Raw genomic sequence first — 18,108 nt, forward strand, 5'->3', positions numbered from 1 at the left:
CAATTGGCTCAACCATTCCAGACAAAGAGACAGGGCAGCCTGAGATTATATTCGCTCTACAGGCTCTCCCCTCTTCCTTTTCTGCCTGATAGTTTGGATTAAAACTGAAATGGCTTTTGAACATTGGACATTTTAGATAAGGCATGTAAGATTGGTTTAAGCGGTCTTACTAGGTCTGTAAAACAAAAAAAAATGCTTTCATATAGAAGTAACAGTATTTTTTTAAGGCAGCTGTTTCTGTACATAGGGCTTCCATCCTTCCATCATGTGAATCAAATACACATTATTATTATTTTAATGAGCCTTCAGTTCAGGGGTGATCCCTAGGAATAACTTTCATTTTCATCCCATTTCGTGATCCACTGTTTCTTTGCATAATTCTCTTTAGTTTTTCCTTCTTTGATCTGCCTCTCCTCTTTCCGAATTCTTACAGCGTGGTAGCGTGGGACGCTGTCATCGTACCTGGAACGCTGGAAGAACCCGCACTACAGGGGAAGGAAATCCAAGATAAGGAGTTAAATGTGCGGTTACATCCTTGCGCCGGCAGAACACAGACAAGCCTTCCTTTAAAGAGAACAGGCAAAATGCAGCACCCCCAAATACAGCAGCGGCAGGAGTCGGCAAAGAGCGCAATCCAAGCAGGTAAATAGAAATCACTTCCATTAATCTCAAATCTCCCTTATAAAAATAATGCTTTTAAAAAGAAAAAAGTTGAGCCAACATACTTATACTCTGTATGTTGTCAAGATAAAAGGTGAGCTTGTGGATTCTCAATTAATAATCCTATATTAGCAAACTATGAAAACAGTTCCCTGTAGAGTAAAGTCCCACAAATACGGTCTCTGGTGGCGGTGAGGAATTTCTTAAGTGACAAACAGAGCAAAATATTGATTTCAAGTTCTGCATATCAGAACCTGGGGGGTGAGGTGGGCAGAATCGGGAATGGCATCTCACTTTGTGCCAGCTTGGATAGAAAGACAGAAACCTAACTCTTCCCCCCCCCCTCCAAAAAACAAAAAACCAACTCTCTAGCACAAACTGAGGATTCACAAGGGGTGAAGTAAGGGGATGGAGACCAGGTCGTAAGGCATTCAGCAGTGAAAACTTATCTTGTCCAAGGCTCTCCACTTTTCCAAAGAGCTTTGAGAGGGAGGGAAGGGAAGGGATCGGCCTTCTCATTTCACAGAAGGCTGGGGGCAACCAGAAGTAGAAAGAACCTCTCTCACCACTCGACTGCCTCAAAGCTACATCCCACGGAACTCGGTGGAAGAGTGATGCTGTTCAGTCTTGCTATTTCCCAGTGTCTTCCCTCCTGGCTTGGTATGAATGCTGACCCTCATGCCCCCAGCTGCCTGATTTGTACTTGCAGCCGCCAGACATGACAGTAGGGCATGCGTTAATCATACACAGGAGACAAATAATTAATAATACACAAAAGACAAATGCCCTGTAGGCACTGTTCTCCATCCCTGTGGGGAGAGGGGGGATAGCCTTGCTTATTCTATGCACTCTGGAGGCCAGAAGCCTAACTCGTTTACTCCCATGGGCCTGTAAATCTTATCACCAGTTTCCCTGGGATCTCAATGTCTTTGAGATGTCCCGTTTTTCTAATGATAGGCCCTGTTGGTTCCTCTTGCCTACGTATGAGAAATGCCTGCAGGAACTTCGGGACCTGTAGGTCTTGAGAGTGCATGCCACGGAGGAAGGGCCTTTTTCTCTAGTCTCTCAAGCTGAGCTTGGCTGGGGCTGGCAGCTCACTGTCCAGCATGTTGAATGTTCTGCTTAATGGTGCTTCTGATTGGTTTCAGCAAATCTCACGAGATCTGAAGACCACCTATGGATACAGGGAATTAGCACAAACATCCGCAGGCATTATCTTGCCTCCGGTTGTTCACTCATGATAACTGGGCTCATAGGCCTCTGGATCCACCCCTCACCTCAGTGCCTGTGTCTTGAGATTGTTCAACAGACACATAACCTAAGATAAATGCTCGTTTTGTCTGACAACTGACTCATTTCAGCTTCTTTTAGAGGTAACGCTTTTGCTCATTAAAGATGAAAGTGGTTGTCTTGGCAATCCAGCAAGCAGAATATAATATTTACTTAAATATGACTACAGGTTTCGCAACAGCACACGGCATCATGCAGAAGGCAAGCTTCAGAGGAGAAATGCACATTTAAGGATAGAAAACAGAAGTTCAAAATTGACCATAAACTTCCCACAGAAATTGACAAATTGAGAACAGCCCTTTACGAGAAAAAGCAGTACCAGCAATAAAGGCTTTGGGCATGCATTAGTGGTTAATAAAGCTATTGAACTTCTGAGCATAGGAGCAAAACATATCTAGAATCCTACAATCTATATATGGTATGGCTCATGCTATATTGAAGCCTATGTCAAATCTCACATTGATTTAATTGTTGTCGACTGCAATCACAGGCCACCGTCCAGATGCACACACACACACACACACACACACACACACAGCACAATCATATACATGTCTACTAAGATTAAAGTCCCACTTAGTTCAGCAGAGCATTCTCCCAGGTAAGTGGGCACAGGATTGCAGCTTTAACTATGTGATGGATTGGGGAAGTAAAACCTTAAAATGCTAATGCCATAGTGATGATTGTTTTTAATGTTGAAAGAACCCACAGGCAGGTTTAAATGAACCACCTCTAATAGTATCATTAACTACCTATATGAAAACTTGCACCGCAGTCGGTCCAAGAAGACCCCCCCCCCACAAGCTTAGAGCTTCTTGCTTAACGTTTCAGTGGGAAAGCTGAAGTTGGGATGGGTGCTCTTTTCTATTCAGATCTCTCCTGCTTTCTCTTTCATGCTATCAACTAACATTAGAACAAAACAGCACAATGCTGCTCAAGCCTGACATCTGAAAATGCTCCTATATCTACCTAGCTCCTCATTGTTTGCCAGTGAATAGCAGCTTGGCGCCACAATTTCCCTTGAAGGGAGGAGCACTTTCCATAGAAGTTTACCTCTAAGGCAGCTACAGAATCCCAGCACCTTGCAAAGGATTCTCAGACATGTCCTAGGATCCACACGCATTAACGTTGAGCATAAGGTCAAATCCTCATAAGTCCATGTGGATCCAGAGTTTGATCTAGGGCACATCCAATCCTCTATTGCATATTGCAGAAAAAGATCTGTTGTGGTTGGGCAAGGTGGCTTTCAGGAAAGCTTGCCTCTGGGCCAAACTATATAGGACATTCAACTTTGGCATTTAGTTTAATGTGAAGGTATTAAAAATTACATATAGCATCAGCCATAGGGACAGGACTGATCATTATTGGGATTGCAGCATGGGATTTGCTGCAGAAAATCCCTCTTCTAGAGCTCGCATTTGCTTTGGCCAGGGTGGTTGCAGGAATCACAGTGAGGGATTTCCTCCCAAGGTGAACAGCAACTTCAGAGAACGGAGGGATCCTGACAAAATTATCATCCCCTCTTCTTTCCAGATGATGCTATTTCCATTTTTTTTACAATCTGCAATCTTGAAGTCTGCAGGTGCCTTTAACGTCGTGTCTAGTTTGCTCCTGACAGAACCCATCTTCACAATGAAGAACGGAGCCCGGGGGTTCCTTAGAACATTTCCTTTTCTCCATAGCAGAATAACATAGCTCCAGGGGCACAATCTGTCACCTGGATCATGAGCCTACATGTTGAGAAGCTGGATTGCCATCCTTATGCGGAAAGCCTTCAGAATTTCAAGGAAGAACGCACAAGTAAACAGCTGTTAAAAATAATTGATGAAAGGATTTGCGTCCTCGTGCACTGAGAGAGGGAGAGACGGTTATAAACGACATAAGCAAGCGCAAATTGATATTTTGAAAACGCAGCAATTAATGGAAACAGATGCAGCAAGCTTCCAGTCATTAGCCACCACAACCAAGAAGCATGTCCCGCAGCAGCTAACAAATTCAAAAAAAAACTGATCAATTACCAATTACAGAAGTAGATCAATACTATGCATCAGAAGTAAGCCTCTCTTTATCAGATGGCTGAGCATGGATTTCAGCCTTGTGATATTTGGCATCATAATGATCTTTCTTATCTCTCTTGAAGAAACCACACTATAAGGAAGCAAGGCATTTAGTCAATGTAACGGACTAATGTGAAAAGCAAAAAAGAAAAGAAAAGTGAACCAGATTTCTTTTGTATGCACATGTTAAAATATCCATCCAATTATGTCACAGTTCTACAATAACCTTTCAAGCTGACTTGTTTGCAGTAAGACTTTTCCATCACTGGCTTTGTCACTTGCTGTTTTCACCCTTCAGTTATATGTATTATACATTATCAGCAGGCTGGCAAACATTAATTAAAAAAAAAATACTATTTGGGGGAACCGGATACAAATGCTCCGTGCATGAGGCTGGCACTGCTGAAATCATATAATGTTTGTTTTCTCTAGCAGAAAACAAAACCTGATTCACTTTTCTGAGAAATCAAATGGGTGTTTAAAAGAGGGAGTGACTGTGAAGACCCTTGGTTGTTGTTGTTTTTTGCCTATGTATAAAAAGGTTTCTGATGGAATTTCTGTGTCCCTTTTTTGTGGGCGACTCAACACCTTGACCCCAAATAATCTGAATAGCACTGAGAGGAAGGGAGGTGTTCAAGAACCTCCTATTTCCTGTAAGGTTTTTGGCACACTGCATCGTCCAGTACACTGAGGTAATGGAAAGGGTGACACGTTGAGTCCTATGGGAATCCCCATACACCTGGGCAACAACGCTTCACAAGGAGAACGATTGGGTCCATTAGGTAGCGAGCTGAAATCCTTATCAATTATCCTTTGATGCAAGGGGCAGCACATTCATGTATACATACACACACAGAGTGTGTTTAGATGTACATATGTGAAAAAACATCTCAAGATGGTGACCTGGTTCACACATAAAGCTAGGCTGTTTTTACTTATCTACAAAGGACAAGATTCTGAAGCGAACCAAGATCATGAAAGAGACGGGCCCAGTTCATACAGAAAAAAAGCTAAACCAAATCATAGCTTGGCACGAATGAGGAAAATTTGTGGGTTTCTTGGGAAGAAGATTGTGGCTGCTTCGTTCTTCCTCCAGTTCCGTTTCTACTATGCTGTGCTGAAATAAGCCATGGCGTGGCTTGGTGTTGCATCCAAACCTAGACTCAAGATTTATCATGCTGCAGATAAACCATGAACAGTAGTCAAGGTTTATTCTATGGCTTGCTACTTGTTGTTTGGCGGAGATAAACCACGGGTCTGATTTAGATGTAACATTAAGCCAAACCATAGCTTATGTCACAGCAGTGCAGCAGGAGCAGTATCAGAAGAACACAGCAGTCCTGATATTATTTCCAGGAATCTGGACATTTGATTGGTTGTGCTAAGCTGTGGTTTGCCTTAGCATTACATGTGGTTTCCTTTATGACCTTGGTTAATTTCAGAGTTCTGTCCTTTGTAAAAAAACAAAATAAAACTCAGTGCCAACATTCAATCCTAACAAGCCTGAATCATGTCTCTGCATATTTAATTTAAAATTAGGAATTGCTTCCCCATTTAATAACAGTCTCAAAATTAATTTTCATGTTATAAATACTATTTTGACATCTTATGAAGATAAATGCTATCCTACAAAAAATAAAATGCACACGAGTTTAAAATTATCACCAGGTATTTTTCGGCACAAATAATTATAACATCAAAACTGATTTTTACCCCTACTACTTGTTTAGGCAAGTTTTGTTTCACTTAACATCTCAACCAAAGGAAAGACATTTCCCTATACTAAGTGGATGGTGGTATCTTTCCATCTGTAAAAAAAACACACCCATGATGTGTGGAGCATATATTAAAATAGCGTATTAGTAAAACAACTCACCTTCCATAGCAAGAATACCAACAGAGCAAGCATTAACAAGCCTGCAAGAATAGCTACTAAGATGATCCACCAAGGCACCCCTTTATACAGAGCTACTGTCTTTGCAGGGAAGACAGTCACCCGCACCTACAGATCAGGAAAGTACATAGATTTCAGTGGAGAAGACAGCTAAGCACAATGTGTTGAACTTTAAAAATCTGCATCCTTGAGCAATGGAATCATAGTGGACAGTGTTAAACCATTCTTCAGATGGTTTATTACTAGCAACTAAAAGTAGGAACGTAGGAAGGATATCTTATACCCAAGCAGGTCCATTGGGCTATCTAGCTCAGTACTGTCTGCAATAGGGTTTCCCAAACTTGGGTCTCCAGCTGTTTTTGGACTACAGTTCCCAACATCCCTGACCACTGGGTCCTGCTAGCTAGGAGTGTCTCTCCCCATCTGGCTCCCCCATCCACACTCCCTCTCTCCAGGCTACACCCTTCTCACTCCCCCTGCTATGCAGCCTCCTCGGGTGTTTTTGCCAGGCTGGATTGTATCCTTGCACTACCAACAGTGCTTCCTGCTTGCCTGGGCTGAGTTGCAGACTCACTGAACTGTAGAGCTAGAAGGGACCCAGATGGTCAGGTGGTCCAATTCCCTGCAATGCAGGCGTGTGTACAGAAATCAGCCCACTGTAAAAAGTTGAGATTTACAGTTGTGGTTCCATCCACTTTTGCCCTGGCCCCACCCACCACGGATATGTGGCCCCTGGGAAATCAGCCAGAAGGGAATGCGGCCCTCAGGCTGAAAGAGGATTTCTTACTGAAGTATATTTCCTGTTGGAACATGCTGCGTTCCTCGTTTCCGAAAGAACAGTTCCCTCCTTGCCTATGAAAATGTACGGCCTCCGCCGTGAAAAGAAATGTTACAGACTCACGTGAGTAGCTTCGTTTGCCAGCTTAATGTTATCTGCCGCAGCGATGCTGATGGTTGCTCTAAGGACAATGTCTAGGTAGCTCATTTTAGAGTATTCCTGGTAAAGCGGGGTGGAAAAGAAAGAAAGAAAAGAAAAATTTGCATTAGATCAAATAAAAAGAGGTGGTCCCAATCTATCTAAGACAAGTTAACAGAGCATACCTCTAGAAAAGTGCTATTCCATAGTCTCGAACGCAACACAACAGATGCTTTGCTGTCCAGTCCTTGTAGTGGGCATCTTATGGTGACACAGTTTGCCTCCTCGTTACATTCCTGCATTAAATACGCAAAACTTTTTAAAAAGTGCATACTTTTCAGGTGGATACCCAATGTTTCTGCCAAACGTGTTGTTTTGCAGCCAAAAGGAACAATGAAAGCTTTTTTTAAAACAGAAACAGTAGTAATAATAATAATTTATTATTTATACCCCGCCCATCTGGCTGGGTTTCCCCAGGGAACTCTTCAATTGCATTAATTTTATTCCATTGCTAAGATGCTGTTTGTATGAAGGGATAAACTCCTACTTCCACTGGGACCACTGGACAAGACTTTCAAATCTTTCAGTAGAATTTAAGATACTTGGATCCTGAATGCCCTGGAACTTGGATGTTTTGGCTCCCGGACGCCACGAACCCGGAAGTGGTTGTTCCGGTTTGAGAAAGTTCTTTTGGAACCTGAACGTCCAACGAGGCTTCCGCAGCTTCTGATTGGCTGCAGGAGCTTCCTGCAGCCAATCAGAAGCCGCAATTAGGTTTTCAAACGTTTCGAAAGTCGAACGGACTTCCGGAATGGATTCCGTTCGACTTTTCATTCACAATAATGAAAACATTTATCTTCTTAATTCTTATTTTATTAATTCCTTGTTTATTTACAGCATTCACACCCTCCCCCTTTATCCCAAAAGTCTACAAAAATATAGTTCTGACTTTGTCCCTGCCCTCAGGATTACAATCTGCCTCTCTTCAAAAACTTTGGCCCTCTTCAAAAGTGTTACAAACTCCCAGCCATGTACTGTTGTGGCTAAAAAAAGAGGGTCTTAAGGCTGGATAAAGACGGGCAGAGCAATCCTAACCCTGGCCCAGGGAGTGGAAGAGTGGGGTGGAGTGCCCCCCTTTTTGCCCATATTAGGTGCATGGAATAGGAAGCTGTATGCCAGAGTCGTGACTGTGGTGTCGTTCTGAGGGCAGAGGCCAGCAAAACTGCTTTGGGGGCTGCGTGGAAGAAAGCATCTGCCCCATCCACACACCTTAGCATATGGAATCGGGTTTGGGCTATTCAGTCTCATGAAAATCAACAGCAACTAATGTAAGTGAAGTCTTAACTTGTCTCACTGATTTCAGTGGAAGCTAAGCTCAATTAACTTGGCTTGGGTCCAATGCTGATCATTTTATTAGGACATAAACTGTCACATTTTGTTGTTCAGTCATTCAGTCGTGTCTGACTCTTCGTGACCCCATGGACCAGAGCACGCCAGGCACGCCTATCCTTCACTGCCTCTCGCAGTTTGGCCAAACTCATGTTAGTAGCTTCAAGAACACTGTCCAACCATCTCATCCTCTGCCGTCCCCTTCTCCTTGTGCCCTCCATCTTTCCCAACATCAGGGGCTTTTCCAGGGAGTCTTCTCTTCTCATGAGGTGGCCAAAGTACTGGAGCCTCAACTTCAGGATCTGTCCTTCTAGTGAGCACTCAGGGCTGATTTCTTTGAGAATGGATAGGTTTGATCTTCTTGCAGTCCATGGGACTCTCAAGAGTCTCCTCCAGCACCATAATTCAAAAGCATCAATTCTTCGGCGATCAGCCTTCTTGATGGTCCATAAAGAACTGTCACATAGTGCCCACTAATAAATTGGGCTCTAATCTGCAAACATTTATGCCCTGATAAAAGTGTCCATCTTTAAGGTGACAGGCGACTGTAATCCTTTAAATTTCAAAATAACGGTTATTTTGAAAATACGTGTCACACTAACTCAATAAAATTATTCAACAGGAATTCAAAATCTTCATGCCTAATATCTCCCTGCACTTGGCATCCACACTTGATGACTAATTTGGAAAATAAAGGGGGAGAGAGGGACGCAAAGCAGCTGGTAACAGGTTACGGCAAATGCTTACCAAAGTCTTATATTTTCTTTCTGAAAACAAAGAAAAGCCTTTGCCACCCTCTGTCTGTTTCTCTGAGACTTGACGTTTTGTCCTTGAACTTCGAGACATCTATAAAAATGAACAGGGATACAAATGCAGTCAGGTCCTTTTTTTAAAAAAAAGAAGTGTGCTATAGAAGATTTAAAAGATTAACACAACTGAGTAGTTGGAGCAGGATTTATGCAGGAGAACTGAATTCTGCAGGCTTGTCAGAAGTATAAACAGCAGCATCACCACCCAATTTCCTATATGCACTTTTTCTCAGGCACTCTTGCAAAGACAACAACACACAACCTTATTCCAGTTGCCAAAGAGCTGCAATAGATCCCTGCAATGTTCGGACAGGCAACACTTATTTACCTTAATTCCCAAAGGGTTTATTTCATTCTGAGGTTCGCACTGGACTTCTCCTAACTCTTTGGAGTTGATAGACACCAAATACAGCAGCCATTTGCCTCCCTTGATTTCTTTTGGCCACAGGATGTCCAAGGAAGCTGTGCCAAATGTTTTTAGTGGCTTGCCCAAGTTAATTATCTGTCAAGAATATTAAAAACAAACATGCATTTTCTCATGCAACAAGACATTATTGATATTGATTGTTGTTGTTTTTTTTGCAAACTGCCCTTCATCTGCAGATGAAGGGCAGTTCTCAACATAAACATTCAGTGCTGGATTTCCGTATAAGCAAAACATGCTATAGCTTAGGGCTCCACTCTCTTGGAGGCCCCCCAAAAAATTAAAGGAAAAAAAATCTGGATGTACATTTCCAAAACATAAGATAAAAAACAATTAAAATAAAACCTACATACAGCAACAGTGTTTTGTGTTGTGTATGCTCTTATGATGTAGGTAATAGGCCCCGCCTGCTAGCCTGCTCCCTAAAATATCACTTGTTTGCTCATTTCTATATATAGGGTGCCTGCATTCTGCATGGACTGGTTGCACAGCAACATGTGCAAATGGCTTTAGATACCTACTAGGTCCATAAATTACCATATAGCATATATTCAACCAGGACCGGTGCTAGGGCTTCTGGCACCCTAGGCGAGTCCAATCTTCTGGCGCCCCCCCCCCCCCGCCAAAGCCTGCTTTAGCGGGAGGTGGGGGGGTGGAGAGGCAAGCAGCGGTTTCTCCGCTGTAGTGGAGGAGCCGCTGCTCGCCCGCCCCGACCCCTGACCCCCGCCAAAGCCTGCTTTAGCGGGAGCCGGGGTGGTGGTGTAGGGGGCAAGCAGCACCTCTCCACTACAGCGGAGAAGCTGCTGTTAGCCCGTCCCGCACCCCCGCCCAAGCCTGGCCAGCGCCCCCTCCATTTTGGCACCCTAGGCGATTGCCTAGTTCGCCTAAGTGGACGCCCCGCCCCTGTATTCAACACAAAAAAACAGCGGCAATTTGTTGTTGACAAAGGACAGCTGGACATATAAAAGGCCCCTTTAACTTCAGTAGCTTAGGGCCTCATCAAACCTAAATCCGGCCCTGATAACATCATAATATTAAAAAAAAACACAAAATACATTGTAAAAATAAGAACAACAACAAACCAAACCACCACCACCACCACCCCTTTAAAAAGACATCAGATGTCTATCAGTCAAAGGCCTGGTTGAAGAGGAATGTTTTCGCTTTACACCTAAAGATGTATAATGAAGGTGTTAGAACTATTCCTTCATATATATATATATATATCTCAACTTACTCTGAATTCATATTCTATTAAGCTGCCGATGTCCTCCTCAGATTTCATAGCACTTTCGCCGATGACATTGCCTCCAAAGTACACCTGGGCAGGCTTAGCCGCCCTATTGTTAAAAGAAACGCCACATTTTAACGACCACCACAAAAGGATTGTCTCTAGCATTGATTTGTTATGCTAAATATAAGACACTTACCCTGTGAGTGACAAAAGCAGTTCAATAACTACTTTAGCACTAGCGGTAATTGGATCCAAATTAACTTGATTGCTTGTTCTGCAACAAAAAGGAAACAAAAGGACACTTGTTTTTTTCTGCTTTGTTTTTAAAACCACTAACCATTTCCATGTCATCATTACGCCGCATTCACAACCAAGTCACAATCATTTCAGAATATTTACAAGCGTTAGAAAAAGTAACTAATACTTTTTAAAAAATAAAAAATCTTACGTCTCCAATTTCAGATTAATGTCCAAGTCCTTGGTATCGACATTAACTTTACTTGTACTTAAAATCACGTAGAATGTAACCTGAGAAATGGAATAAATGCAGAGTGATTAATATAGATTAGAGGCATATCAATTTTTGCTTTATGTACTAGGATAGGTAATTCTGATAGATGCTTTAAGGGTCTGGCAGTCATTGGCAAGATACTTGAATTGACTATGAAATGTTCAGCAAGGTGTTTAGGCGACATATGTTTTTTCATTGTCCACTACTGAAATATTTTTGGCAGAAGACAGACCCAAAAAAGACAGACCCAAAAAAGAAAATAACAGAACACCACTAGTAATCACATACAACTCCCAAATTAAAACAGTACAACGCATCATCAGAGATCTACAACCTCTCCTAGACAATGACAGTTCTCTTTCTCAAGCTCTGGGAGGAAGACCCTTCATCGCCTACAGGCAGCTACCCAATCTCAAACAGCTCCTCACCCACAATAATACAACAACAGGACTCAACATGGACACTGGTACCAGAGCCTGCAATAAACCCAGATGCCAACTTTGCTGCCACATAAACCCGGAAAACACCATTACTGGTCCCAACAACATCAAACATACCATCTCAGGACTATTTAATTGCTCATCTTCCAACATTGTGTATGCAATCAAATGCCAACAGTGCCCTTCAGCTCTCTATATTGGACAAACAGGCCAAACCCTACGCCAAAGGATAAATGGACATAAATCTGATATCAGGAATCACAAGACAGAGAAACCAGTAGGAGAACACTTCAATCTCCCAGGACATTCTATAAAAGATCTCAAAGTAGCTGTCTTAATACAAAGAAATTTCAGAAATAGACTGGAAAGAGAAGTGGCTGAATTGCAACTAATCACCAAACTTAGAACCATGGAGAAACCTGGTCTGAACAAAGACATTGGATTCTTATCTCATTATACTTAACAAAGCTATCTTTAGCCATCTCACCCCTTGCCTTTCCCTACAAGACTAGTGTTAAGAGACGTCAACAGGTTTTCCACACCTATTAGCTGATCACCCATTCCCGCCACCCTTCTGAGTAATACCCCTCCCCACTCCCTCACTATATTTAAGGATCTGGTGACTTCTGTTTCAGTGTATCTGAAGAAGTGTGCATGCACACGAAAGCTCATACCAAGAACAAACGCAGTTGGTTTCTAAGGTACTACTGAAAAGAATTTTCTATTTTGTTTCGACTATGGCAGACCAGCACGGCTACCCACCTGTTTTGGCAGAAGGCAACTGAAACTATCAACAGAACTGTATGGAACAGCCTTCCATTTACAGAGGAGGAGAGGAGGAGGAGGAGGAGGAGGAGGAGAATAGAAGAAGAAGAAGAAGAAGAAGAAGAAGAAGAAGAAGAAGAAGAAGAAGAAGAAGAAGAAGAGTTTGATATCCCGCTTTATCACTACCCGAAGGAGTCTCAAAGCAGCTAACATTCTCCTTTCCCTTCCTCCCACACAACAAACACTCTGTGAGGTGAGTGGGGCTGAGAGACTTCAGAGAAGTGTGACTAGCCCAAGGTCACCCAGCAGATGCATGTGGAGGAGCAGGGACGCGAACCCGGTTCACTGGATTACGAGTCTACCGCTCTTAACCACTACACCACACAGAGCAAAATACCCTCTTGAATTATATACCCAGCACATGGAACCTTACAAAAGGGCAATACGAGTGGACTCTCTGTGCCCTTACCACAGCAAAAAGACTGATATTGGTAATTGGAAAAATAAAAATGCGGCTCCCTCCTACGATTGGATTGAAGACTTATACAAACTCGCAACATATGAACAACTTGCATATAAACGCAGACTTGCCATGGACAAATTGAATGATACTTGGAATCCATTCTTACAAATACTGTAATAGGTTAAGATCTGGCGAAGTGCAATAACAACCTTGCAAAGTATAGAGTTTTGGGTTCCCCATCTCCCCCTTTATTTTCCTTTCTACATGGGTTCTGTTTCTTTTCTCTCTCTTTTATTTATGTCTCACCATGTTTAGTAAACATATAATTATGTACTTTTTGAACTTTCAATAAAGATTTGTGTGTATATGTATGTATGTGTATATATATATATATATATATATATATATATATATATATATATAGGTGTTTAGGGGACACCAAGCTGGAGCAGAGGGAAGAGTTCTGCCATCACTCCAAGGGTGCAGAATCCCTGTTTTCCCCACAAGGCATTCCAGGGGTGGGGACAGCCCCAGAAGCCAGTCCCATTTCCATCACTTGATTACTATGCCAGCTCCAGGCCTATGTGCCCCAGAGGAGGCTTTGACCTCTCCTGCCTTCCACCTTGGCTGGCATGAGTTAACAGGGCTGCAGGTGCAGTGATGGCTATGCCAATCCATCGTGCCCCCCTGATGCCTGGCCAGGGTTTGGATTGCTCTGTTTACTATGGTATAAATATAACGCCAAAATTCTTCTAATTTTGTGCTTCAATGTTTCTGATCTTTTCTTTTACATATCAACTGTAAGGCGCTCCTTCGCGTTACTTTTGATTGTTATTATAAGTTTCTGTCCTGACTAGATGGTTAATGAATACCCTATTTTTCCGTGTATAAGGGGATGCTTTTTGCTTTAAAAAAAAAGGGCAAAAATTGGGTGTCGTCTTATACACGGATAGTGAATGCAGGGGGGGGCGTGCAATTAATAGCAGCAGCAAGCAGGAGATTGGCAGTGGCAATTGGGCGGGTGATTGGTGGTTGCGGCAAGGCCTGCTGGCGATTGGCTGCAGCAATTGGGCAGGCGTTTGGCGGCTGTGGCGAGGCGGGCAGGTGATTGGTGGCTGCGGTGAGTGGGCTGTTGTGGCGGCAAGTGGGCAGACGATTGGCGGCTGCGGCGAGGTGTGCGATTGGCAGTGGCTGTGGCAAGCGATTGGCAGTGGCGGGCAGGCGGGTGAGCTATTGGCAGAAGTGACCTCCCTCCCCCCCAAGCTAAACAACTTTAATTTTTAAATTCTGGGTTTAAAAAAATAGGGGTTGTCTTATACATGGGGGCGTCTTATACACGGAAAAATACGGTAGCTTTTTGTGGGGAGTGATTTTGGCTTGGAAGAAAAGGAGCACATTTCACAGTTAATCAGATGTTGAGTAAACACTGGTTTTAAAATACGCCTCGGTTTTCAAACGTTTTGGAACTCGAACGGTCTTCCAGAACAGGTTACATTCGAAAGCCGAGGTACAACTGTACCCCAGGCTTTGGCTCTATAAGAAAACACCACTTACGGAAGAATTTCTCTTGAAAGGATTTCCAAGTTCACAGTCTACTTGAGAGCCGTTTGGATTAGCCCCGCAGGTCAATTGTTTCTCCTAAATTAAAAGAGATCAACATTTCAATGCAAAGAGTTAAATGAAATAATGGAGGTTCTTTGAACATCCTCATCACCTGGGATTCAGCTACATTAGCGAAGAAAAAGCGTTTTACGTGCATTATTAACACGGCGACACCAGATGGCGTTGTGGAGTCCCACCTTTCACCATTCCCTTGATAAAAGTTTACAACGCGTTTTCCTGAAATGCTTTTTTTTTTTTTTTAATGGAAACAGTACTTACCGGAAAGGCTTTCAGCTCCCTAAAAGCAGAATAAGTCAAGCTATCTGGAAAGGTAGCTATGAGTCTGGCTTCATGGGCATCTTCTCCATCTCTCTCAGGATCTCTCGGATCCGACGGACTGTTTGTCACTGTGATTTCAAGGGCAATGTCTTTTTGGTCTTTGAGGACAAGCACTGGAATGTTGTTCTTACTAAGGACACAGAATGAGTCAGGTTTTAGGGCCTAGCGGGAAGAAAAGCCTGTCCAAGGAGCACAAGCCACTTTATTTTTCAAAACTGGTATCCCGTTCCTTAAAGACTTACACTGGTAAATAAGAAAATCTGTCTTCATTCCCTTCTTTGGTGCAAAATCTGTAATGAAGCTTCAGATTGCTGTGGCAAATATTGTCTTCTCCACAACCTTCTTTCAGGAACTGCACCTACAATGAACACAAGTTTAGATATGGAACAGCATCGAATTTAAAGAATAACAGCCACATAGGAAACAGAGGAGGTATAGCAATCCTTTTTCTTTTCTTTAATTTTTATTTTTATTGGAATTTTATTTACAACATAACACAACACACACACCCCAATACACAAATCCACCCTCATTAAACGTGAACGTAACATACAGTGAACATAACATACAACAATACAAACAACCAAATAAAAGACTTCCTTTATCCTGTATCTGGCCTCCTTATTTACTTCTTATAAACTGTTTCCTTTAGGAATAATTATTAAGATTTTTTCTAATTATAACTTAAATATCCACAAAGTCTCCTGCAGACATTAATCGAAACAAGTCCAGGTATGTATTTTAGGGCACTGTTTTGTGAAGTATTCTCTGCTTCCCCCCCCCCCCCAATGCTTTTTGAAACTCTTGTCCAGTGTGATCTCTAATTGCCTCTGTTAATCTAGCTAGTTCAATATACTCTAACAGTTTATCTTGCCATTCCTTTTGGGGGGGGACAGTTTCTTTTTTCCAGTTTTTAGCAATTAGGATCCTTGCTGCTATTGTGGCATAGAGGAATATTTTCTGATCTTCTCTTGCTACACCTGTGTCTGTTATCCCTAGTAGAAAAACTTTTGTATTTTTCATAAAGTTATACTTAAACTTTTTTTTTAAGCTCGTCATACACTGTGTTCCAGAAGCTTTTGGTTTTTTTCACAGGTCCACCAAACATGTTTAAGTGTCCCCAGAGGAGGTATAGTAATCCTGTGGCACATCCCCCCTGTGAATTTTGGATTAACAGACAGCGCACATCAACAAGCATGCAGGCATTACAAATGCAGATTTCTGAACTGTTACTCAGACAAAACTTTCCTTCTTTCTACGTGTTTCTGAGACGTGGTGCAAAATGAACTATTCAGGCTGGAACAGATCTCTGGATTAGAAAGGGAAGGGGGGGGGAACTTACTTCCGCATTAACTGTACTTGGTTCATTGGAATTTAGAATGGGAAGAAGTTCTGGGAGCGACCGTCCTTGCCTCCTCCTTGACTGAGAGCTGGACTCGGAGCCGTTTATTGCGACGCCAACTGTTATAGGAATTGGACGCAGTTTATCTTTGATATTTTCCTAAGAGATATATACATTTGAATTATTAGCACACAGAATAACCCCCTGCTGGGTTTGGCAGCAAATATCCTGGCTTCAAACTTACTTTGCGACCAGCGTGCACAAAGGCCCCAGCCTGCACAATACCATCACTGTGATCATAGAATCATAGAGTTGGAAGAGACCACAAGGGCCATCCAGTCCAACCCCCTGCCAAGCAGGAAACACCATCAAAGCATTCCTGACAGATGGCTGTCAAGCCTCCTCTTAAAGACCTCCAAAGAAGGAGACTCCACCACACTCCTTGGTAGCAAATCCCACTGCTGAACAGCTCTCACTGTCAGCTCTCACCTAATGTTTAGGTGGAATCTTCTTTCTTGTATAACATCTCAGTTTCCAACACTGGCACATTAGTTCAACCGGCTAGGGCCATCCCACAAATATTTAACCTAAAAGTAACTACTTGCATTGCCAAATGTATGTGACAGCAGCAGCTACAATAGTATATGCGCAGAAATGGAAAGAAGAGGGGGTTCCAATGAAGGAGGTGTGGCTTTTGAAAGTAACAGACTATGCATTGAAAATGACGGACTTTTTATAGAGGAATGGAGGCCTTTAGTGGAATTTTTTTTAATTTTTGATTTTTTTCAAAAAGTCAAATGAAATCACGGGCAAATTCCTTGCTTGTAGGACCAAAGGATGCAAGCAAGGAATTTGTTCCTAGGGCGCTTACATACATGCATAATGTTTTGATATTTCTATGTAAACTGCTTTTGCCTGAACTAAAGAAGCATACATGAAATTGTTATTCTGTGCAATGACTAGAACATGCAAAATCACGGAGCTCGCAATAGCTGGCATACATGTTGTTCTCCTGTATGTTCACAACAACCCTGCGAGGTAGGCTAAGTCTGATGGAGACGGACTTGCCAAAGGTTGCCCAATGGGCTTCATGGGCTGTGCGGGAACTTGGCCACAGGTTTTCCTAAGCCAGCTTTCTAATCACGGCATCACAATGGATCTCATAGGTGACCCACAAGCAAGAGGCCGCCTCAAGTTCACCTGAAAGCGTATTTGTTGGCGAAACTAGACCCGAATGGGGCAGCATTAAAAACAGAAGCCTCTGCGCTTCTCATACCTGCAATACGAGTTTTTTTGTCACACACTCTTCTTTCTTCTGTCCTTGGAGAGTCACACTCCCACTCAACTGATCAGAGAGTCGCTCAAGAGACTGCCCTCTAGAAGAGAGTCGGTCGGAAAACTGCACTCTGGACGGCCAGCCCGATCGCCTCCTCTCATTTTCTGCTTCAATTGTATAGTTCAGAACTGGGAAGGGTGGGGGGTTGGAATGGAAAGAAAAAGAACCCTCAGAAATAGTAAAGGAAGACAAGTTATACCATGTTTAATTCACTGCTTTTTGTTTAAAGGGTACTAAGAAATCAATGCAGTTCAGCCTTCCTAACCTAGCGCACTCTAGATATTGCTGGACTACAAATCCCACAATCCCTGCCTTAGGGGGCTGATGGGATTTGTAGTCCATAACACCTGGGGAGGGGCACCAGGTTGGGAAAGGCTGGTATACTATCTTACAGGTGTTGTACATTAGCCCATTTTTCCCCTGCCTTGCCCCTGGAAGGCAACAGGTTTTAAGACCTGATTACATTGCAAGATGCACCACTGAGCTGCCTTTGTAAGGACACAAGTGCCCCGTTTCAGGCAATTCTGCATGAACACGTGAAGTTAAAACAATGCAGAACAGGAGATCGCGAAAATACAGTGGTACCTCAACTTACGAATTACTTTTTTCGACTTACGAATGAAAAAAGTGCCCACAC

General features: G+C 42.7%; 1 protein-coding gene across 2 annotated transcripts in view; it reads right to left on the reverse strand.

Annotated features, from left to right (window-relative positions):
• Window positions 1-289: 289 nt before the first annotated feature.
• ITGA6 (integrin subunit alpha 6) overlaps window positions 290-18,108 on the reverse strand; it is a 56,226-nt gene continuing 38,407 nt past the window's right edge. Inside the window, exons 12-26 of one of the 2 annotated variants that reach the window (XM_033168096.1) lie at window positions 17,412-17,599; window positions 16,136-16,294; window positions 15,036-15,151; window positions 14,734-14,923; window positions 14,407-14,490; window positions 11,122-11,201; window positions 10,870-10,947; window positions 10,677-10,779; window positions 9,344-9,517; window positions 8,954-9,052; window positions 7,003-7,113; window positions 6,803-6,898; window positions 5,884-6,009; window positions 3,969-4,098; window positions 370-485 (exon numbers count right to left, since the gene is read on the reverse strand). In XM_033168096.1, the coding sequence (XP_033023987.1) occupies window positions 3,991-4,098; window positions 5,884-6,009; window positions 6,803-6,898; window positions 7,003-7,113; window positions 8,954-9,052; window positions 9,344-9,517; window positions 10,677-10,779; window positions 10,870-10,947; window positions 11,122-11,201; window positions 14,407-14,490; window positions 14,734-14,923; window positions 15,036-15,151; window positions 16,136-16,294; window positions 17,412-17,599 (1,712 nt within the window). In that variant the 3' untranslated portion in view covers window positions 370-485; window positions 3,969-3,990. Of the gene's footprint in view, window positions 486-3,968; window positions 4,099-5,883; window positions 6,010-6,802; window positions 6,899-7,002; window positions 7,114-8,953; window positions 9,053-9,343; window positions 9,518-10,676; window positions 10,780-10,869; window positions 10,948-11,121; window positions 11,202-14,406; window positions 14,491-14,733; window positions 14,924-15,035; window positions 15,152-16,135; window positions 16,295-17,411; window positions 17,600-18,108 lie in introns of both variants that reach the window. The other variant, XM_033168087.1, reaches the window with a different exon arrangement.

This window comes from Lacerta agilis, chromosome 1 (genome assembly GCF_009819535.1).
Source record: "Lacerta agilis isolate rLacAgi1 chromosome 1, rLacAgi1.pri, whole genome shotgun sequence".
Classification (NCBI taxonomy): domain Eukaryota; kingdom Metazoa; phylum Chordata; class Lepidosauria; order Squamata; family Lacertidae; genus Lacerta; species Lacerta agilis.